At 40.8% G+C, this 23,431-nt stretch overlaps 1 protein-coding gene across 4 annotated transcripts in view; it reads right to left on the minus strand.

The window, feature by feature from the left end:
* LOC135094093 (polycomb protein suz12-A-like) overlaps positions 1–23,431 on the minus strand; it is a 38,030-nt gene that overhangs the window by 5,761 nt on the left and 8,838 nt on the right. For 2 of the 4 annotated variants that reach the window (XM_063993876.1, XM_063993877.1), the window contains exons 5-12: positions 20,482–20,576; positions 18,811–18,991; positions 17,249–17,767; positions 15,066–15,250; positions 11,944–12,194; positions 7,107–7,292; positions 5,495–5,671; positions 3,803–4,059 (exon numbers count right to left, since the gene is read on the minus strand). In XM_063993876.1, the coding sequence (XP_063849946.1) occupies positions 3,803–4,059; positions 5,495–5,671; positions 7,107–7,292; positions 11,944–12,194; positions 15,066–15,250; positions 17,249–17,767; positions 18,811–18,991; positions 20,482–20,576 (1,851 nt within the window). Of the gene's footprint in view, positions 1–3,798; positions 4,060–5,494; positions 5,672–7,106; positions 7,293–11,943; positions 12,195–15,065; positions 15,251–17,248; positions 17,768–18,810; positions 18,992–20,481; positions 20,577–23,431 lie in introns of all 4 variants that reach the window. The other 2 variants (XM_063993878.1, XM_063993875.1) reach the window with 1 other exon arrangement.

Here is a 23,431-nt window from a genome sequence, read left to right on the forward strand (position 1 = left end):
TAGAAGAGGAGAGGTGATGTTCTACAGAATGAAAATTAGATCTTAGACTGCGAATGTTGCAGAAGTTAATGAAGAAAAGTTGAGGGGGATGTCAAGACACTTAGGGTCGTCAACAGAAAGACAGTCCAACCTGGGGACATTTATGGTCCCCTACCCAGATGGGGAGGGGACCATAAATGTCCATACAAATACCATAAATAAATAATACATACCATAAATGTCTCATACACCATCTCCAGATTGAAGATCTGGGGATGGTGTATGAGAGAGAAACCAACAACTTGCTATATATGTTACACTATCAGGAAAGAAACAGGTGAAATAGAAGACCACTGTAGTTGGAGGTACCTGGAAGGAAACCAGTGGGAAGGACAAAGAGCTGGTGATGGTGTGTGGAGAGCATGCAAAGGATGAACATCAGGGAAGATGGCATCAATCACTGCAACAAAGTGAGAGATTTAAAAGCCATCACAAAAGGATGTTAAATAAATTGATAATGATGGTGCAAGTTAAAAAAAAGTGTAAGTTTGAAAGATGCCAATGATAGTTAAAACCCAGTGCCCGAAGCCTTATATTTTGCTCATTCACTGTCAATGGATACTGAATTAAGTATCATATTGTTATTAGTTATCAGAGTAAATCCATCATTTGTCACATGCACTGTCACCAGACTAGAGTTGTGATATTCAACCTGGGTACATAGTGCACCCCAGGGCACATGAAATGTTTCAAAGAGTACCTGGAAGTAATGAAGTACATGAAGGGATAGATGACATGGCCAGTGTGTAAAAGAGAACTCAGTATGAAAAGATGTTTTAAAGTGTCATTAAGTGTGTCAGTGTTTGGTAAGTGAAAGATGAGCATAAGTTTCACAAAAGTAATGAACTGGGATCATTGATGCTCCCCAGAATAGGCAAACTGTTAAATAATTTGTCAGTTTTAGCCTGCAACTCAGGTTGTCTGCACATAATCCGAAACGAATGCTGATTTCAGTTTCTCTTTATGTTCTTGAGATCTAACTGACATCACAATGACAACAGTACCATTGTAAAGCTATAAAAGACAGTTTAGGTGATGTGTAGTGCACAGAATCCTCACAGGAAAGTTCTGAGCAACAAGATTGAATTTTTTTTCTTTTTTGTATTTATTTTTGAGTGAAAAAATTAGTGAAATTACTTTTAGTGAATTTTTAAGTGATCATCATAAAGATAATTTCCTCATGAATCTAGTGATATATAATACTTATGAGTCTCAAAGGAAAGAAAACTGCTTCTAAATCAGAGTTTTGTGAGGAGCACAGAGAGGCCACAAATGCCTGCCAACAGAAGAGGTATTGGAAAGAAAACTAACGAAACTTGCTGGACCGTGAGAGGATTAACTGTCCAAGGTGTTAAGGTATGTGAATTTCTGAAAAGCCCTCAGAAGGGTGAATGGACTTTGAAAAGGTCAAAGAACACTGGAATAGAGAAGTTAAGACTAAAGTTAAATAAAGAATGCAAGGTGATGATACTCTTGATCCAGTAACATAACCAGTATTTGCTTTCTTTCTTAACACTTACAGGTAATTCAACACAGATTATGAAGGAATCTTAAGAGAAAACACCCAATTAACCTATCTATCAATCTATTCACCTATATCTGATGTTTGTTTAAGAGAGCTTTCTAAAGGGGATGGGTGTAGTAAGTCTTCATTTATTTCTGTCCCCATCCTCTCACATATTGAAGCACTGTATCCTCCTTTCACTGTTCTCTTACACACACTCACTCTCACTATCATTCTTTCCTCTCATTTCATTTCTTTTGCTCACACTCATACTTACTGTTGTTCTCTCTCATTTCACTTTCACTGTACTTTCTTTTACACACTCTCACTATCATTTGTTCCTGTCACCGGTACTTTCTCTTACACACACACACACACACACTCTCACCACCACTCTATCCTCATTTCACTGTATTTTCTCTTACACACACACACACACACACACTCTATTAGTTGCCTCACTTTCTGCAATCTTAGCACATGGCCAAACCAATTCTGTTACCTCCAAAAAATGACACTCCTCTGAGCTCTGAGTTTATAGTCCTCTTTGTTCCCATCATCTTTCACTGTGTCTGAGAATTAATCTCTTCCTGCCTCTCTTTTAACTTAAGGCTCTGTGCATAATGTACCCCTTGCAATGGGATGCTTCACATATATAGGGAGTCCTTGGTTTATAAAAGTCTAGACTTCCACCATTTGGTAATTACGATACTGGCAGTGCTTGTCCCTGTACATTCTTCTTTGCTGATTTTTTTTAGTTACTGATTTATTTAATTACTTTTTTAATTACTATGTCTTCCCAAGTTCTTTTTTTCTTTTTTTCTTTTCCTATTTTATTTTATTTATTTATTTTTTTCAGGTAAAGTATTTATGTTTTCGTACCCTACATTATGACTTTCCAGTACCACAGTATTAGCATAGGTGAGTGACATACTGTAAGTGCTTATTTAGGCTGGTTCTGACTGACGCTAAAAATCAGCTTACAATGTGGCGTAGGAATGAAACTGTCCTAACTTAAGAAACCCCCCTGTACATGCAGTGACAGATCCCACAGAGCAGTGACATACCCCATCAAGCAATGCCAGTCAAGAGGGTAAGCAGTTATAGCAAGCCATGGCACTCTCTGAATCTTACTTTGGCACTAAGAGGAGAAATGAAAGCCAAGCCAAGGGATGTGTATATGGGTCAGAGTGTGTGTGTGTGTGTGTGTGTGTGTATTTGTGCATTTACCATTAAGTGAAAGTGTGTATGAGCATGTGAAATTTAAGTACAATATATGCAAGCATTGAGTATTACATGATAAAACTACACTTAAAAAGAGAGGCAGGAAGAGATTAATTCTCAGACACAGTGAAAGATGATGGGAACAAAGAGGACTATAAACTCAGAGCTCAGAGGAGTGTCATCTTTTGGAGGTAACAGAATGACCAGCAGGAAGACCAAAGATGAGCAGGTGACATAGTGTGGAGGAACGCATGAGAATGGTAAATCATCAGAGAAAGTAAGGACACTAAAGAAAATGATGATTGGGAGACTTTTAAAGATGAAGAATAAAATGATGATTGGGAGACTTTTAAAGATGAAGAATAAAAAAATATGCATGCATGTGTGTGAGAGTGAATGTGAGTGCAGCACTGATGTAGCAAGTGCATTATTCTTCAGCAACCAACCAAACAGCACAAGGAGGAACAAAACAGCAATGAAAGGTGTGTAGGTGTGGTGTGCTGGCAGGTAGGAGCAGCACAACACACACACACACACACACACACACACACACACACACACACACACACACACACACACACACACACTCACACACACCTGCAGACAGAGGGACACTGGTGGTGTTTCTACAGAGTCATCACCAGCAGTAGTCTGACCCTGAGACTCCGACATGCTACCAGACACATGGAAACTCCAACAACCATATGTAAAAAGAAACAACAGCAAGGCAGATAAATAACTGATATAAATATTACGATATGAAAGCTGCAATGTATGAACCAAGGAAGATGCAAAAGGGAAGTGAAAGAGTAACAAGCACAAAGGAAAGGAAACACCAGTCAGTACAGTCATGAAACCCAAAATTTTAACATACAACTGAACTGAACACAACTTAATCCAGCCCAACAGGGGAGTAACACACTAACTACCATAACAAACAGAACAGCAAGAATTTCAAAGCAGTAGCAATAGCATCAGCAGCAGTGTAGTAGTAGCAGCCGGATGCATTAATCAAACAAAAATCCTCTCACTTGCTTTTGCTGGGAGAACCTTTACTCTCAGACAACCAGGCACTATTGGTTGTCAAAGAGGTTGAGGAGGAGGAGGCAGAAGATGGGGAGGAGCAGGTGGAGGTGTGAGAAGACTCCTGTTTAACTGATGCTGGTCCTCCCCTGCCTCCCCCTGCAGTCAAGCTGCTTCGGCCAGAGTGAGCTGGGAAGACTTTCTTAGCCGACCTCCTCTGCTCTTCCCAGCCTGCCGCCAACTGCTTCTGTATGGAAGGATCCTGCATCCTGTGGGGTGGAAGGCAGCCCTGCTAAGTAATGTGGATGGATGTGTTACTCCACTTTTATTCAATCAGTACCTATTCAGCCTTACTCAACTCGTATGTAAGTGGATATCTCACTCTCTTCACTCTTATTCAACCTGAGGCTATGTGATGTGGGTGGATAATGACTCTCTCTCTCTCTCTCTCTCTCTCTCTCTCTCTCTCTCTCTCTCTTTCTCACTACTTCACTGGACATCCTCCTTTCACACTAACTCTTCCCTTTCACTCTATATAACCACTTTCACAACCACAATACCACTGCCTCTTTCACTCCACACACCACCACACCATAAGAACATAAGAAAATAAGGGAAGCTGCAAGATGCCATCAGGCCTACACGTGGCAGTCCCTGTATGAATCATACCTATTTCCACCTATCACCTCCATCCATAAATTTGTCTAATCTTCTTTTAAAGCTCCCTTATGACTCAGCACTAATAACCTGATTGCTGAGTCCATTCCATTCGTCTACCACTGTATTTGAGAACCAATTCCTATCTCTTTTCTGAATTCAAATTTTTCAAGCTTAAACCCATTATTTCTTGTTCTATCATATACTGATCCTGAGAATTTTGCTTACATCCCTTTTGTTATAACCCCAATATCACTTAAAGACTTCTATCAGGTCCCTTCTTAACCTAAGTCTCTCAGAGGAATGTAAACTAATAGCTTCAGTTTTGTTTTGTAAGGAATGCCCCTCATCTCCAGTATCATTTTAGTCATTCTCCTTCGTACTGGTTCTAATAGACCTATATCCTTCTTGTAATATGGGGACCAAAACTGCACAGTATGGTCTAGATGAGATCTGACTAGCACCAAATACAACTTAAATATTACTTATAGATTTCTACTTTTAACACTCGTAAAAATTAATCCTAATACCTGATTTGTTTTCTTAGACAGAGATCTGAGATAGCTATAAGTCCTAAATCTTTTTTGTTCCCTAAACTTCCCAGAGCTTCATTGTTTATTGTGTACCTACTGTGTGGGTTTCTTCTACCTATGCTAAGTACTTTGCATTTGTTAATATTAAACTACATTTGCCATCTCTCTGTCCATTCGTTCATCCTGTCCAAATCTGCCAGCAAGGCGATGGCATCCGAATCTGACCTAATTGATCTACTTATTTTCATGTCATTCACAAATTTACTAACATCACTACTAATCCCACTATCCAAGTCATTAATATATATTAAAAACAATAATGGCCCTAAAACTGATCCCTGTGGCACTGCATCACACCATCTCTTCCACACCACACCACCTCTTCCACCACCCAACACCACACTACACTACACCACACTGCCACAACAACACAGTACCTCTTCCACATCACACCACACCACCTCTTCCTCACTACATCATACTACAACAAAACAGCATGACAGCAGGGCCTTACATTCCTTGCAGCTGCAGCACACAGCGGTATACCACACCAGTTCCGATGAGGCCAAAGTCGTGAAGGGAGATCATGTGCAGAACAAAGTTGCGGTATAGGTTCTTGCGCAGCAGTTCTGCTCCATGAGTCTCCAGGAACATGCTGCACGCCAGGGGGATCTGACTGTCGCCTACGAAACTGAGGTAGGACACAAATAGCTGTTAATTACAAACTGTCACAGGGACACAAGGGAAGCTGTATCAAACCACTAGCAAAACTAAGGATATGAATGTTATTTTGAAATCATCACAGAAACATAAGGAATGCTGCAGTACAAACTGCCAGAAAAACTAAGGACACAGCTGTTACTTGATAAATGTAACAGGAACACAAGGCAGTCCTTGAAACACACATGCCTATACTGATCTGCCAATATGCATACATACATACGTATACCAAGCCTGTCTCCTACAAAAAGGTGGGTAGCCAAAACAAGGCTCACAACTTTTACATTCATACACATTCACACCACTCTTTTAGTCCCTTGCTCCCATTGGAGAAAAGACAGTACTCATGCCCTCACTTTACAGGGATCAGTCACACAGCTTGGACAGCTTTCTCCATCATTCATACCCTTTTCATAAATCTATGTTTCTTTAACCCTATCACTATTAGGTATTTTCCCTATAATATTAACCTATTTTAAGCATGAAGAAACCCAGTCAAAGAGACAAAACCAAGAGAGAGAGAGAGAGAGAGAGAGAGAGAGAGAGAGAGAGAGAGAGAGAGAGAGAGAGAGAGAGAGAGAGAGAGAGAGAGAGAGAGAGAGAGAGAGAGAGAGAGAGAGAGAGAGAGAGAGAGAGAGAGAGAGAGAGAGAGAGAGAGAGAGAGAGAGAGAGAGAGAGAGAGAGAAAGCCACTCCTAAAAAAAAAGTAGAGATTACCAAACCAGAAATCCACTTAGTCCCACAGGTATCCTGATACTCCTATAGTAGAGCATCCCAATACATCCATCTATCTATATACCAGGCTGGCAATCCCACAGAAGGTGTTCCAGACAAAGCACCACACACTCATACACACACCATTCACACTCTTAGCTCTGTCACCACCATACAAACACAGAAACAGTAGAGAGAGAAAGTGATGTACTACAAGAAAGAGATGTACTTCAAAACATGTAGACTGTAGTTAGACATCTTTGCCATGGCCAGCAAATGCAGTCCTCTACAAAAACCCAAAAATAAGAGAGAGAGAGAGAGAGAGAGAGAGAGAGAGAGAGAGAGAGAGAGAGAGAGAGAGAGAGAGAGAGAGAGAGAGAGAGAGAGAGAGAGAGAGAGAGAGAGAGAGAGAGAGAGAATGTACTTCATATCATGTAGTTTGAATATCTTTGCCATGACCACAACAACACAACAACAAAGAAAGAAATGTACTACAAAAGACATACTTCACAACAGGTAGAAGAAGAACAACTTTGCTGTGACCAACAAATGGAATCCCCCACAAAAACACAAAGAACAACAAAAAGAAAGAGGTGTACTTTACAACATGCAGTTAGAACATCTTTGCCATGACCAACAAAAGCAGTCCTCTGCAAGAACACAAAAATAAGAGAAAAAGGGATAGGAACTCACTTGTACTTCATGACATGTAGATTCCACATCTTCATCACCTCTTTCTCTCCTTCATTCACATCCGAGAACTCATCTATCATCATCTGTGTCTTCTGCCGCACCCACTCCGAGTCGTGCTCCCCTTCGCTGTCCTCGTCCAGTTCATGGGGCTGAATGGGTAGACAGGTCATGGTGTGGTGGTACAACCTGCACAAGGAAGAAAGGCCGGTGCTCTAATGTCACAAGGGATATAACAAGGATGACGTGCACAAGGGCCTTAAGGTTTTTGCTTGTACAGGGAGTCCTTTGTTTGTAATGGTCATGACTTCTACTGTTTTGTGGTTATGATGCTGGCAATGGTTGTCAATGTACATACTCCTTTGCTGATTTCTTTTACTGCTGATTCATTTTATTATTTATTATTTTTTATTTATTGCATGTCTCCCATGTGTTTTTTTACAGGTACGGTCATTATACGTCCTAGATATTGGACTTTACAGTACTATAGCATTAGCATAGGTGGGGGGCATTCTGCAGATGTTTACTTAGGCTGGTTCCGACCCATGCCAAAAAATTATTTACAACGTGGTGTAGGAATGGAACTCTATCATAATTTGAGGACCCCATGTAGTCAATAACAAAGCTAATTAACTACTTAACTTCCAAAGCAGAGCACATTCTGACTTCCCTTTTGTGGAGATCTCTATTCCTGGAGACTTCAATGTTCACCACCAGCTTTGGTTTTCCTCTCCCTTCACTGACCATCCTGGTGAACTAGCCTTTAACTTTGCTATCCTCCACGACCTAGAGCAATTGGTGCAACACCCTACTTGTATTCCTGACCGTCTTGGAGATACACCCAACATTCTTGACCTTTTCCTAACTTCTTATCTTTCTGCTTATGCTGTTATCCTATCTTCTCCATTGGGCTCCTCCAATCACAATCTCATATCTGTATCTTGTCCTATTGCTCCAATCCCTCCTGAGGATCCCCCAAGTGGAGATGTCTCTGGCATTTTGCCTCTGTTAGTTGGGGAGACCTGAGGAGGTATTTAGCTGATTTTTCTTGGAATGACTACTGCCCCTGTGTCAGAGACCTGTCTCTGTGTGCCAAGCGCATAACAGAGGTTCGCCACCTCTGGTGTCTGGCATGGAGGTGTACATTCCTCTTTTTCTTGACCTAAACCTTCCAAACCTTGGTTTAACACAGCTTATTCTCATGCTATACATGATAGAGAGGTGGTCCACAAAAGGTACTTAAGCCTTCCATCACCAGAATCTCATTCACTTTATATTTCCGCCCAGAACCATGCCAAGTCTGTTCTCCAACTAACCAAAGACTCCTTCATTAATAGAAAGTGTCAAAATCTTTCAAGATTTAACTCCCCTCATGACTTCTGGCATCTAGCCAAAAAACACCTCCAATAACTTAGCTTCTTTCCCTCCTATATTTCAACAAGATGGAACCACTGCTATCACACCTATCTCTAAAGCCAAACTCTTTGCTCAAACCTTTGCTAAGAATTCTACCTTGGACAATTCAGGGCTTGTTCCACCCTCTCCTCCACCCTCTGACTACCTCATGCTACCTATTAAAATCCTTCAAAGTGATGTTTTCCATGCCCTTGCTGGCTTAAACCCTCAGAATGCTTATGGACCTGATGGGGTCCCTCCTATTGCTCTCTGAAATTGCAACTCTGTGCTTGCACCTTGCCTACTTAAACTCTTTCAGCTCTGTCTGTCAACATCTATCTTTCCTTCTTGCTGGAAGTTTGCCTACATTCAATCCTTTCCTAAAAACGGTGACCGTTCTAATCCCCCAAACTAACGTCCTATTGCTTTAATTTCCTACCTATCTAAAGTTTTTTTATCTACCCTCAACAGGAAGATTCTTAATTATCTATCACTTCACAACCTTCTATCTGATTACCAGTATGAGTTCTGTCAAGATGATCTTCCGGCCTTCCTTACTGAGTCTTGGTCATCTTCCTTTAGAGATTCAAAAGCTTTTGATAGAGTCATGCACAAAGCTTTGATTTCCAAACTCCCCTCCTAAGGCTTCTATCCTTCTCTCTGTAACTTCATCTCAAGTTTCCTTTCTGACCATTCTATTGCAGCTGTGGTACACGGTCACTGTTCTAAATCTATTAACAGTGGTGTTCCTCAGGGTTCTGTCCTGTCATCCACTCTCTTCCTAATGTTCATCAATGATCTTCTAAACCAAACTTCTTGTCCTATTCACTCCTACACTGATGATACCACCCTGCACTTTTGACATCTTTTTATAGACATCAACCCTTCAGGAAGTAAACAGTTCATGTAGGAAAGCCACAGAATACCGAACTTCTGATCTCTCTCTAAAATTTCTGACTGGGGCAGAGCAAACTTAGTATTGTTAAATGCATCAAAAACTCAATTCCTCCATCTATCAACTCGACACAACCTTCCAGACAACTATCCCCTCTTCAGTGACACTCAACTGTCCCCTTCTACACTAAACATCCTTGGTCTGTCCTTTACTTATAATCTAAACTGGAAACTTCATATCTCATCTCTAGCTAAAAGCAGCTTCTATGAAGTTAGGCATTCTGAAATGTCTCTGCCAGTTTTTCTCACCCTTCCAGCTGCTAACTCTGTACAGGGGCCTTATCCGTCCATGTATGGAGTATGCTTCACATGTCTGGGTCAGTTCCACTCATACCACTCTTCTAGACAGGGTGAAATCAAAAGCTTTTTGCCTCATCAACTATTCTCCTCTAACTGACTGTCTTCAGCCTCTCTCTCATTGCTGCAATGTTGTATCTCTTGCTATCTTCTACTGCTATTTTCATGCTAACTGGTCTTCTGATCTTGCTAACTGCATGCCTTCCTTCCTCCTGCAGCCTCACTGCACAAGAGTTTCTTCTTTCTCTCACCTCTATTCCGTCCACCTCTCTAATGCAAGAGTTAACCAGTATTCTCAATCATTCATCCCTTTCTCTGGTAAACTCTGGGACTCCCTGCCTGCTTTTGTATTTCCACCTTGCTATGACTTGAACTCCTTCAAGAGGGAGGTTTCAAGACATCCTTCAATTTTTGACTACCACTTTGAACCCTATTTGGTGACCGGCATCTCAGTGGTCCTTTTTTTTTTTAGTGGATTTTTGTTGCCCCTGGCTGGTGTCCCTCCTACAAAAAAGTCAGTAAAGTATCTGATTTAGGTCAGATAAGTTCTTTATGTGGGATAGGATATATAACAAGGATGACATAAGCAAAATATCCAGGGTCAGTAGTCAGGATAGAACAAGAAATAATGGGTTCAAGCTTGAAAAGGTTAGATTAAAAAAATAATATGGGAAGGAACTGGTCCTCAAATTGAATGGTGGATGAATGGAATGGACTCAGTAATCAGGCTGTTAGTACTAAGTTACTTATGAGCTTTTAAAAGATTAGACAAATTTACTTATAGAAAAGCTTTAAAAGAAGAAAGATAAATTTACCTATGGATGGTGATGACAGGTGGTAATAGGTAGATATGTTTCATATGGGAACTATCAACGTGTAAGTCTGATAGTTTCTTGAATCTTCCCTTATTTTCTTATGTTTTTACATTCTTTAAGTGTCAAGTGGGATATAACAAGGACGATGTGCACAAGATCTCTAAGGTGAATAATCTGGAAACAACTAGAAATAACAATTTAAATGGCAAAGTTAGATTAAAAGGAGAGAGAAAGCAAGAGAGAGAGAGAGAGAGAGAGAGAGAGAGAGAGAGAGAGAGAGAGAGAGAGAGAGAGAGAGAGAGAGAGAGAGAGAGAGAGAGAGAGAGAGAGAGAGAGAGAGAAATTACAAAGAAACAGGTTCAGAGGCACATTACTGAGAAAAAAAAAAAAAATTGCTGAAAACCTCTACAACTTCTAAAAGAGCCTGTTAAATATCACTAGCATCATGAAAACACCATTGAAAACCTGACAACAGTTTCCACAAGTCTTAAATTATGTCTGGAATCATGATAACACCCTTAGAAAAAATGACAACTTCCACTAGAGCCTGTCAAATCATCACCAGAATTATGAAAATACACTTGAAAACCCAAACAATTGCACCAGACCTTGTAAAACTATACTAGATGCATGAAAACCCTTGAAAACCCCAGTAGATCCTGTAAAACTATCACCATAGCTATGAAAACACCCTTGTAAACCTCAGTAACTTGCCAATACAACAACCAATACAGCCTATAAAACTATCACCAGAACCATGAAAATACCCTTGATAAAGCCTTGTAGCTTTTGAAGACTGTTAAAAAAGCAGCTGAGATAATGAGACACCAGAACACTTCAGAGAGCATTCCCATACCACACATTTACAAACACACACACCATTCTTCTATACAGGGTGGAATCAAAAAGCATTTTGTCTTATCAACCCCTCTCATTTAATTGAATGTCTTCAGCCTCTCTTTCTTCAAAGCAATGTTGTATCTCTTGCTATCTTCTATCACTATTTTCATGCTTACTGCTCTTCTGATCTTGCTAACTGCATGCCTCCCCTCCTGCATATTCACTGCATAAGACTTTCTACTTTCTCTCATCCCTCTTCTGTCCTCCAGCTTAATGCAAGAGTAAACCAGCATTCACAATCTTTTATCCCTTTCACTGGTAAACTCTGAAATTCCCTGCCTGCTTCTGTATTTCCTTCTTTACTATGATTTGAATTTTTCAAGTGGGAAGTCTCAAGACACTTATCTAAATTTGACTAAACCTTTTAAGGGCTCTTCTTTAGGGACTGGCACCTCGGTTGGCCCTTTTATTATTTTTTTTATTTTGTTACCAATTGCCAGTGCCTCTCTCTATAAAAACAGCACCCATCCCTCACATACCTGTTATGACCCAAAATGTAGGAGCGAGGCAAGTCAAAATCATCATCCTGCTCCAGAAACTCAGAGAGGGAAGGTTTGGGACGTTTTGGGCGACACACCAGAACAGAAGTGGTGGGTGTGCGGCGTGTGGGACCTGACCGAGAGAATGCGAACCCTGCAGGGAGCGCCACAAGGTCCTGAGGGTTGCCGGCGTAGGACCCATCATAGCATTCATTGAGGGAGACGTCAATTCTTGCGCCCTTGGGATGTGGCTGTGGAAGGAAAGTGGCTTGAGTGGGCATAGTAGTAGTAGTAGTAGTAGTAGTAGTAGTAGTAGTAGTAGTAGTAGTAGTAGTAGTAGTAGTAGTAGTAGTAGTAGCAGTAGTAGTAGTAGCAGCAGTAGTAGTAATAGCAGTAGCAGCAGCAGCAGCAGCAGCAGCAGCAGCAGCAGCAGCAGCAGTAGTAGTAGTAGTAGCAGTAGTAGTAGTTGTCATGGTGGAAGCAGTAGTAGTAGTAGTAGTAGTAATTACTGTTCCTCATTTCACAACTACATATATTGCATCCAGACTAACTTGGTAGTAGAAGTGCTGGCTGTATCTTGTAGCAGCTAGTATAGTCATTGCCTGTAACATTTTCTATGTATCACCACTTTCTCTGGATATACTATTATAAATTTTTATTCAACAACTTCATAATTTCTAATAATATCTAATATTGCCATTCATTCAATGTATCACATGTATATATCTTAAGCAGCTGTTATTTTGTGAATTAAAAAAGAGAGACAAGGAAAGACATCACTTGTGAAAACCTTGCCTTAGTGGACTAAACACAGTGACTTACAAGCAATCATTTGGCATTGTTTTTTCCTCATTGCTGGGTGTTTTAGCAGACTAAATATGGTGTTGGATCTTTTAACATATGATGCGAAACAGTTACTGGCTCACCTTAGTGGACTAAACACGGCATTGTATTAACAACATTTGGCAGCCACAAGCAACCTGTCTACACTGTTACCACCTCAAACCTCTGAGTAACCTGACTTGACCATGGCCAGCAGGGTGCGGCTGGGGGATACATGTGTCTAGGATACTAGGTAGACAATGATGCATGGCTAAATGTACCAAAAGATATACAATGATGTTGTTCCATCATCAAATCAAAAGCCAATCAAAAAACCATGCAGTCATATTCAACAACTTATAATTTTGGAATAATCAAGGCAAAAGATTACAATTTGAGTGAGAAAGGGAGAATGTCACGTGCCTGTCGACTGTCAATGTAACAGTAATGCAGGACAGGTACAGCCAACACTCCGAGTACCAAGTACTGCTAGATTTGCCATAGTTCCTTCAACAAAACATTCAAAACTAGCAAATAGTTTCCAAAAAACACAAGCTTGCCTTTACTATGACCAAACAAAATGACAAACATACTTGGCCTAATGGCCAAATATCTCCACGCTCACAACACAACTAGAGCAGGAGACATAGGAGTAACACAAAGGTCTTTAAGTGGTAAACAGCCAACAACAAGGGTGATGTAAGCAAAATTTTGTCAGTAATAAGGATGGAACAAGAAATATTGGGTTCAAGCTTGAAAAAGATTTAAATAGGAGATATGAAGGAACTGGTTCTCAAATAGAGTAGTGGATGAATGGAATGGACTCAGTAATCAGGTTGTTAGTGTCAAGTCATTAGGAAGCTTTAAAGATTACACAAATTTACAGATAGGGAGATAAGAGGTGGAAATAGGTAGGTGTTACGAATACAATTCTCAGCCCCTTCACAAAGCTGCTGCATCTGAACCAGCTTCCCTGAACCACCTCCTATGTAGACTCAATGCAGGGCTCAAATACAAGTGTACAGGGTCCCTTGTGACTCCTGCACCCTTTTCACAACAGTCATAATGCCAGGTCACATTAATTGAGGTCACCAGTCTGTTTTACCCAACTACAGGAAGGAAAATACTCTAACAACAATTAACTCCCACTGCTGTGAAGGTATTGACAACCACGTCTAGGAATAAACAATTATAACAAGCAATAACACATAAATGGTTGAGGTATAACACCTTGCTGGACAACCACCCTCAGTAACAAGTCCTCCCACTGTCCAACAGTGTGTTATAACCTCAAGCCGAGTAGTGTTGTTTACTGTCTCCTGGACAGCAGGCCTTGTCAGGACCTGAGGAGAGAGTAAAGTTCACTACACAGCAAATTACTTAAGTCCTCTGCAGCTGAACAGCATCAGCCAACAGTAGCATTTAACACAAAACAAGCTCACTAACAAGAGACATGGGAAACGACTACAAACAAGTGCCCACAACACACAGAAGAGTCATTCACCACTCACTGTGCAAGACCTTGGCCTGCACACACATGCAGCGGAGGAGTCACTTCCCTGGGTCTGGAGTGTGTTATACAAAACTACTTTCTCTGGCAGACTTACTTATCCCCTTAAGGCAGCTGACCTGACTACTCTTATCCTGCCTCAGTCTCTGTCAGAATTAGTGCTTTTCTCAATATGTCTGCTCTGTCTAAGTGCTGGGTAGTGACTGACTGTGGGAAAGTGTGCCACACTCTTCCACTCTGCTACAATGAGGGTGGGATACAAGGAAGGCGGTTGGGTGACACGCATACATACGTACACCCACCCACACTCTGCTCCCCATACTGTCTTTACATGAATAAGACACATTACAACTGAAAATTCTGATGATCAAACTAGGGGGGCTAGATGAATATTGATTACTTTACTGCCAAGAGCAACTCTTCTATTAAATACTGAATGAGATTCAAATTGAATGGATAAGGGGGAAGTAAGGAAATTTACATGGGGAATATGAGTGATTGTGCAGAAAAATATTATTCTAGAAGCTTCAGGCTGGGTAGCTCTGTGTCCAGGGCATATCCAAGTCTCACCCTCAATCTCTCTCTCTCTCTCTCTCTCTCTCTCTCTCTCTCTCTCTCTTTCATTATTCTTTTCTCATTCATTCTTACTACTTTCTTAATCTTATATCACTTTATCTTGCTGCACACAACAACAGGAGCTGCCACATGTAGGTCCTGATGGCTTCTTGCAGTTTCTCTTATTTTCCTATGTTCTTCCTGTTCCTAAGTAACACAACATGGGCACACTTACAACATAGGTGAAGGAGAACCGAGCATGGCATAACTTGAGATGTTTCAGTAGAGAGTAGAGAGCCATGCAGTTGAGAGAGCACCAGGGGCAGTGAAAGTCCCGACGTGCTTCTGTCTGCTGGCGGCTGTTGTTATTGTACACAAACTGGTAGAGCACGAGCTGGGGTGCCTCAGGGCTGGCCACTCCTGTAGGATGTATGACAGATGAAGGATAAACTAGCTAGAGAGAACTGTAAGAAAGGGAGAAGGCTATATAGAGGAACTATAAGAAAGGAAGAAGGTTACAGAGAGGGTGTGTGAAGCAAGAAGCAAGAGGGTAATGTAAGAAAGGCAGACAGCTGCAGAGAAGGATGGTGAATCAAGAAGTTAGACAGAACTGAAAGCAAAGGACAGGGCTACAGAGAGGGTGTGTGATGCAAGAAATTAGAGGGAACTGTAAGAAAGGAACAGGGCTGCAGAGCAGGTGTGAAGCAAGAAGCAGGAGGGAAGTATAAGAAAGGCAGACAGCCACAGAAAGGTATGGTGAAGCAGGAAGTTAAGAGAGAGCTACAAGAAAGGGACAGGGTTACAGAGGGTGTGTGAAGCAAAGAGCAAGAGGGAAATGTCAGAAAGGGACAGGGCTACAGAGAGGGCATGTGATGCAAGAAGGCACTGAAGATTCAAGATAAAAGAGGAATGGGGGACTGATAAAACAAAAACATTATAGGAAGGAGTGAGAAGACATGAGGAAGTGTTGAGAAAAGAAGGAAGTGCTGAATATGAACAACAAGGAACCAGGAAAACAAGTAATATAGAAACACGCCAAGAAATACAAATCAATATCTGAATCTTAATTATGAAAGTTTAGACAAGAAAGGCAACACTCTACATGCACAGCTGGCCAAACAAGTCATATCATACTGTATGCAATGTTACATACAAGACAATTAATATCAGACTACTACCTCCACCCATCAAACCATTAATTCTTAGTCACCATGAACCTCTTAACACACTGCAGCTTAGTCTTCCAAACATCATTTTGATTTAGACATAAAATTCACTGCAACCACTACCATGACACCACTACCTAGGGCATTGTACCTAGAGCCAACACACCAGCAAGGGAATGGTACTTAGAGCCAACCAACACACCAGCAAGGGAATGGTACCTAGAGCCAACACACCAGCAAGGGAATGGTACCTAGAGCCAACACACCAGCAAAGGAATGGTACTTAGAGCCAACACACCAGCAAGGGAATGGTACTTAGAGCCAACACACCAGCAAGGGAATGGTACCTAGAGCCAACACACCAGCAAAGGAATGGTACTTAGAGCCAACACACCAGCAAGGGAATGGTACTTAGAGCCAACACACCAGCAAGGGAATGGTACCTAGAGCCAACACACCAGCAAGGGAATGGTACTTAGAGCCAACCAACACACCAGCAAGGGAATGGTACCTAGAGCCAACACACCAGCAAGGGAATGGTACTTAGAGCCAACCAACACACCAGCAAGGGAATGGTACCTAGAGCCAACACACCAGCAAGGGAATGGTACCTAGAGCCAACACACCAGCAAGGGAATGGTACTTAGAGCCAACCAACACACCAGCAAGGGAATGGTACCTAGAGCCAACACACCAGCAAGGGAATGGTACTTAGAGCCAACACACCAGCAAGGGAATGGTACCTAGAGCCAACCAACACACCAGCAAGGGAATGGTACTTAGAGCCAACCAACACACCAGCAAGGGAATGGTACTTAGAGCCAACCAACACACCAGCAAGGGAATGGTACTTAGAGCCAACACACCAGCAAGGGTATGGTATCTAGAACAGTCTAATTTCAACTTATTCTTACTGATTTTTTACCTTATAGTTCTTATTTTTTTTAATTTTCAATCTTTGTCTTATTTTATCTTTTATGTTATAAATATTTTTCTCCTTTTTCACCTTTAACTGTGATGTATTTTATTTTATTTGTAGCCATTACTCATATCCTCTTTTCTGTTCTTCAATGCTTTATAGGAAAATTTCAACTTTTCATTTCTTATTTCTATGCATTTTGAGAAGTATCCCATAATGCAGCTGGAAAGTGTATGGATAAAATAACCAAATAATAATAATAATAATAATAATAATAATAATAATAATAATCAGAAGAGAACCAATGCTCCAGCAAGAGTAGCCTATACATACCCTGAGGCCTGGGTTTGGTGGAGGTGCTATTAGCCAACACCACGTCTAGGGGCTTGAGTGGCTGGAGACGAGGGCGTTCTGGTGCTGGACTAGATGTCTCATTGGTCCAGTTGAGAGTGAACTTAAGCACTGGAATGTGGTTGAAAATACCATCCAGTTTCAAAGTGCTGATTGTCTCCCAGCCAGCCACCTTCTTTGGGCTAGAGCGGCAGAGAGGAAGACTGTCACCGTCTGATCCTGCCTGCAGCTCCAGCACCAGCTCATAGTGTCCAGGCGTCAACAGGGAACGCCCATGGCGGTCAAACATCACCAGCTCGCCACAGTAAGTAGACCCAACACCGCCGTTTGAAGCATCCCCATTCTGAGTGGCCGTGGTGTTGTTGTTGTTGTTATTGTTGTTATTGTTGTTGTTGTTATTGTTATTGGGGGTGTTGGCAGTGTTGTTGGCTATATTTGCATCCTGTGCGTCCTGTGATGAACTGCGGCTAACTCGACGGCGCTTCATGAGGGGCTCCCCAGCTGTATGGGGGACAGGAGTGTACAGTGAGTCAGTGGCAAGGGAGGAAGGACCAGGCAGGGGTATTAGTGGCAGGGGAGGAAGGGCCAGACAGAGGTATTAGTGGCAGGAGAGGAAGGGCCAGCCAGGGGTTACTAGTGGCAGGGGGAGGAAGGGCCAGGAAAAAATAATTCATGGAGAGACAAAAAAAATTAACAAAAAATATAAATAGATAAGTAAATAAATAAATAAATAAATAAAGAGACCCGTGAATTGTCTCTCCCATAAAAGAAAGACACTGTAACACAGACACTCGTACTGAGAAATGCTCTGCTCTCTCATCACGACTGTTCTCAAAGGCCAAAGAGATGATTAAGGTGGGTTCTCAAGAATGTTTGTCTGATTCACAATGTAAAAATATCATTAATCTGTCACTAGACCTGCAAAAACATCCTTAAAAATCCATGCTACTTCAATTAGAGCCTTTTGAAAGTAGTGGAGATGCAGGAGGAGGAGGAGGAGGAGGAGGAGGAGGAGGAGGAGGAGGAGGAGGAGGAGGAGGAGGAGGAGGAGGAGGAAAGGAGGAGGAAACATATAAGTTGAGGAGGAGGAAGAAACATATTGGTTGAAGACAAAAAAAGGAACTGGTTGGTGGAATACAGTCCTAACACTCATCATTCTACTGGCAAAACAAGAACACAACAACACACACACGGACACACACCACACTAACCCTCACTGTTCTCCTGGCAATACAAAAGCAAAACACACACACACACACACATATGCTCACTGTTCTGGCAAAACAACAACAACAACAACAACAACAACAACAACAACAACAACAACAACAACAACAACAACACACACACACACACACACACACACACACACACACACACACACACACACACACACACACATGTTCACTGTTCTCCTGGCAACACAACAAAACACACACACACACACACACACACACACACACAAACACATGCCCACTGTTCTCCTAGCAACATGACAACACACAGACACACACCAACACCACAACACACACACACGCACTCACCATTCTCCTGGTCGTGCACAAGTGTGACTCGGAACACCATGACGTAAGACTTGACCTGATGTCCATTGCTCCAGGTGAAGCTATGGGTTGGGATACTGATGGTTGGGTAACAGCGACCACCACCGCCACCACCACTGCTCTCTACTGGGTTTATTGAGACATCCTGCGTTCCCACGGATACCTGAGGGAAGGGGAGGAAGACAGGAGAGATGATATGAGCGATTGACTGAGTTAGGGCATAATAGCAATGAAAGTATGGAGAAGACAGGAAGGGAATAGATGGTGTTGCTGCTGGGAATGTATGGAGAGACAAATGAGAGGATGTCTGAGGCAGTGAAGGAGTTCCAGGAGTGAAAGTAGTGTGCTAAAGGTAGGGACAATTAGCATGGAGCATACTGTTCATTTTCTGCTTATTTTGTTTGTTTTTCTTCTACAAAGTTGCCATTCCAAAAGCCTGGCTCATGAGCAATCCCAAGCCACCTATAGCATCAAGATCAAGATAAAGTGTGTTATTCTTTTATATAGGTGCTTAGGCCAAGAGAGAGAGAGAGAGAGAGAGAGAGAGAGAGAGAGAGAGAGAGAGAGAGAGAGAGAGAGAGAGAGAGAGAGAGAGAGAGAGAGAGAGAGAGAGAGAGAGAGAGAGAGAGAGAGAGAGAGAGAATGATCAAAATTAGAGAAATATCCTGAGACCTTTGCCTTCATCTTTGCCACCCATGAGACAGCCCCCTCTGATCTTCCTGTCTTCCTTATTGTCTCACAAATACTGAGCCTCTCTCAAACAAATACCATCACAACACACTTTCCCTCATTGTTAAGCTTGCCTGGACCCATTATAATGTAAGGAGAATTCAATGTGATGAAATGGGAAGCTCACAGTGAAGCAGAAACAGGCAGGAGAGCATGGGAGAGATGTCTCTCCCCACTGTGTCTTAAAGTTACTCTCACTGACCTAAAACCTGAGCATTCAGGGCATGTGAGTTACCATGCATGACAATTTACGACTTTTTAATATTTTCCATGGTTGTAAATTGAATATCAAAGCTCTGGTCTTTGGGCAAGCAGTGATGCTTACAGTTTATCAGTTCTTTTGTGGTAATTGCATACATTCTTTGTTAAAAATCCTTAAATTTAATAAAACACCATTGAAAACCCAGTAACTTCCACTAGAGCCTGGTAGACTCTCACTAGAATTATGAAAACATTTGAAAACTCCAATAACTTTTCCTAGAACCTATTAAATAATCACCACAATCCTGAAAACACCAATAACCTCCACTAGAGCCAGTTCATCTATCACTAACATAATGAAAATACCCTTGAAAGTTCCAATAATTTCCACTGGAGAATGTAAAACTTGCATTAAAATGATGAAAACACACTTGAAAACCGAGTAATTTCCACTGTAGACTGTTAAACTTTCACTGGAATCATGAAAACACCCTTGAAAACTCCAATAACTTCCATTGGAGGTAGGTAAACTATCACTAGAATCATGGAAACAAAGTTGAAAACTCCAATAATTTCCACTAGAGCCTGTTAAATCATGAAAACATCCTTGAAAATCCAGTAACTTCCACTAGAGCCTCCGAAGTGCGAGAATGCCACAATTTCAAATTCAGTTGAATTAAGTTGTACTCAAGTCTGTTCACAGGAGAGGAAAGAAACCAGTACCTGCATGAGAGGAGCTGAGGATTCCTTGCGCTTCTTGTGGCACATTTTCACGATGAAGGTTTCCACTCGCGCCACATCCCCTGATACTCCCTCCACTGTAGGAAGACAATTGTGCCAACATATCAATAAAGATGGGAGTCATGGAGGAAGATGCAAGGGACAGAAACAATTGGAGGAGACTCGTACATGGCACCAATCCCTCACTCTACAGAAACAGCCAAAGACTGTAATGCAAGTTAAGACAAGTTTTTAGTATGGTTCCTGGAACTTCAAAATGTACAAGTGATGCCAACATATCAGTAAGTGTATATGAATGCATTCTTTAAAGGATTTTTAATAAGATTTGCTGAAAATTTAAAATGTACAAATTGTGCCAACATATCAGTAAGTGTATAGGTTTGCATTCTTAACAGGGTTTTTAATAAAATTTACTGCAATACATGTTAAAGCAAGTTTCTAGTATGGTTCCTTAAATTTTCAAATGTACACATCATGCCAGTAATTGTATATGTGCATATTCCTACCAGGATTTTAACAATATTTAATATAAGTTAAGGCAAGTCTTTAGTATCACTCCTGACACTTTAAAATGTACAAATCCAGACACGTATTCAGTTTAAACCTGTTACCCTAGTTAAATAAATCATGGATTATTACTATCATCACAAGAGGGGAATATATATGCATATCCATAGGTGATCCTTCTAACCTAACCTAACAGTCTGATAATAACGTTAAGCATCTAAGGATTCTAACTCCTCAAACTTGCAGCCCCACACAGCATTCACTCATCCATCCTAACCTTCAGTTTTCCCCCAACACACACACACAGGTAGACAGAAAAGTGCACATTTTATACATGTAGGCCTGTTGACCTCTTGCGGCTTTCCTTGTGTTCATATACTCAAAAAAACACACCTTTATACATTTATTCATGACTGCTCTATATATAATGATGCTTGAACGGGTTAGTTTATCCTTTATTTATTCAGTGTTTTGTCTTGTCTGTTCATAAGAAAAAAAATAAAGAAGGACACAACTATCCTTTTCCTCTAGAGGCTGACATGGACAAGAGTATAAATTATGTGTGTGTACAAGAGTGTGGTGCTTTCCCTGGGCCACCACAAGGTACACACAGACAGATGGAAAATTTTTTAACCACACTGTTAAGTAATGATATAAAAATACAAAACAGAAAATACATGAAGTGCAAAATGCGATGTATAAAACAAAACTGTAGTCTATCATAAATTCCAGCTATAGACAAATTAAAAACACAGCAAGACACAATAATTTAAAACACAATCTAGTAATACAAACGCAAGGAAAACAGTTACTTAAAACACAAACCTGCAACACATAGACATAAACTATATAAAATACAAACTAACACATTACGGTGGAACCTCTCTTACCGAACTCCTCCTTTTTCAAATGAATCAGTTTTTGAACAAAATTTTCAAGTCATAATTGCTTTGGTTCTTGTACCATAATTTGGTTCTTGAACAAATTTACTTGATTTCAGATACTAAAAGACAAAGCAAAAGTTGCCGTTTAATACTAATTCATAGTTTCTGTAAATATTTCTTTCAATTTTTATGTATTTGAAGGAGAAACACAGTGGGTAAAACAGAAGAATGAACCCCCAGTTTTTCATGTTATATTCCAAATACACCTGTAAAGTGCTAAAATCTGCATTATATTGACACTAACCCTAAGATGCCTATTTATTGTCTGTATTAATAAGAAAAATCAGGTACTCACTAATGATAGATGAGATGAAGATGATGAAGTAGCTGTGCAGCAAGATATAATGAACATATATGGGGGGATGGAGAGAGAGAGAGAGAGAGAGAGAGAGAGAGAGAGAGAGAGAGAGAGAGAGAGAGAGAGAGAGAGAGAGAGAGAGAGAGAGAGAGAGAGAGAGAGAGAGAGAGAGAGAGAGAGAGACAGACAGAGAGACAGAGAGAGAGAGAGAGAGAGAGAGAGAGAGAGAGAGAGAGAGAGAGAGAGAGAGAGAGAGAGAGAGAGAGAGAGAGAGAGAGAGAGAGAGAGAGAGAGAGAGAGAGAGAGAGAGAGCATTGCATCAAGGTCACTCACTGGCTGTCACACAGCCACAATTCTTCTCTCAAATATATGGCTGACTGTGTGTCAGCCAACTCTCCTGTGTTTTAAGACCTGGGATATTCATAAAATAAACCAAACATTCAATAATTTATACATATGCCGTAATTTGCAGTTTCACAAAATAAAACTAGGGTTCAACAGCCAAGCCATGATTTATCTTGAATTTTATCAAATATAATAGCCATTTTTTTGTGATAAAGTGGGATTTCCTGCATTTTAAAGATAGTTAGGTTCTAATGAAAAAAACATATAAAAGTGAACCAGCAATAACTGAACCATGGAAAACTGGGTGTTTACTGTAATTCAATCTTTGAAATAAGTTAAATGTGACTCCATTGAAGAGCCTCAATGTAAACAAAAAATTTTCAGCGCTCAGGAATAATCACAAGCTATCTGTGGTTTTCTTGATGACCCACAATGCCATCACTACTACACAACTGCATTTTCCAAGAAGCATTTCTCAGCAGCAAGATCACCTTCATTTTGGCAGTAAGTACAAGTGGGTGCATTTGCCATAAGCTGCTAAGACAGGGTGGATTGGTGTCCAGGAACGGATTAATCCATTTTACATTGATACCTATGGGGAAAATAGTTTCAGTTTCCAAACAGCATTCAGGAATTAATTGTTTGGGAACCAAGGTTCCATATTAAATCTATCAAATGCATCCAACACACACATACACACACACACACACACATGGAAGAAATAAAATGGAACCATTAAATTACAGACTAGTGTCATTAACGAGCATTGTAAGCAAGCTTTGTGAAAGAGAAATTAAAGACAGATGGGTGCGATATTTAGAACATAAAAAAAAAATTA

Source organism: Scylla paramamosain, chromosome 44 (genome assembly GCF_035594125.1).
Source record: "Scylla paramamosain isolate STU-SP2022 chromosome 44, ASM3559412v1, whole genome shotgun sequence".
In the NCBI taxonomy this organism is placed as follows: domain Eukaryota; kingdom Metazoa; phylum Arthropoda; class Malacostraca; order Decapoda; family Portunidae; genus Scylla; species Scylla paramamosain.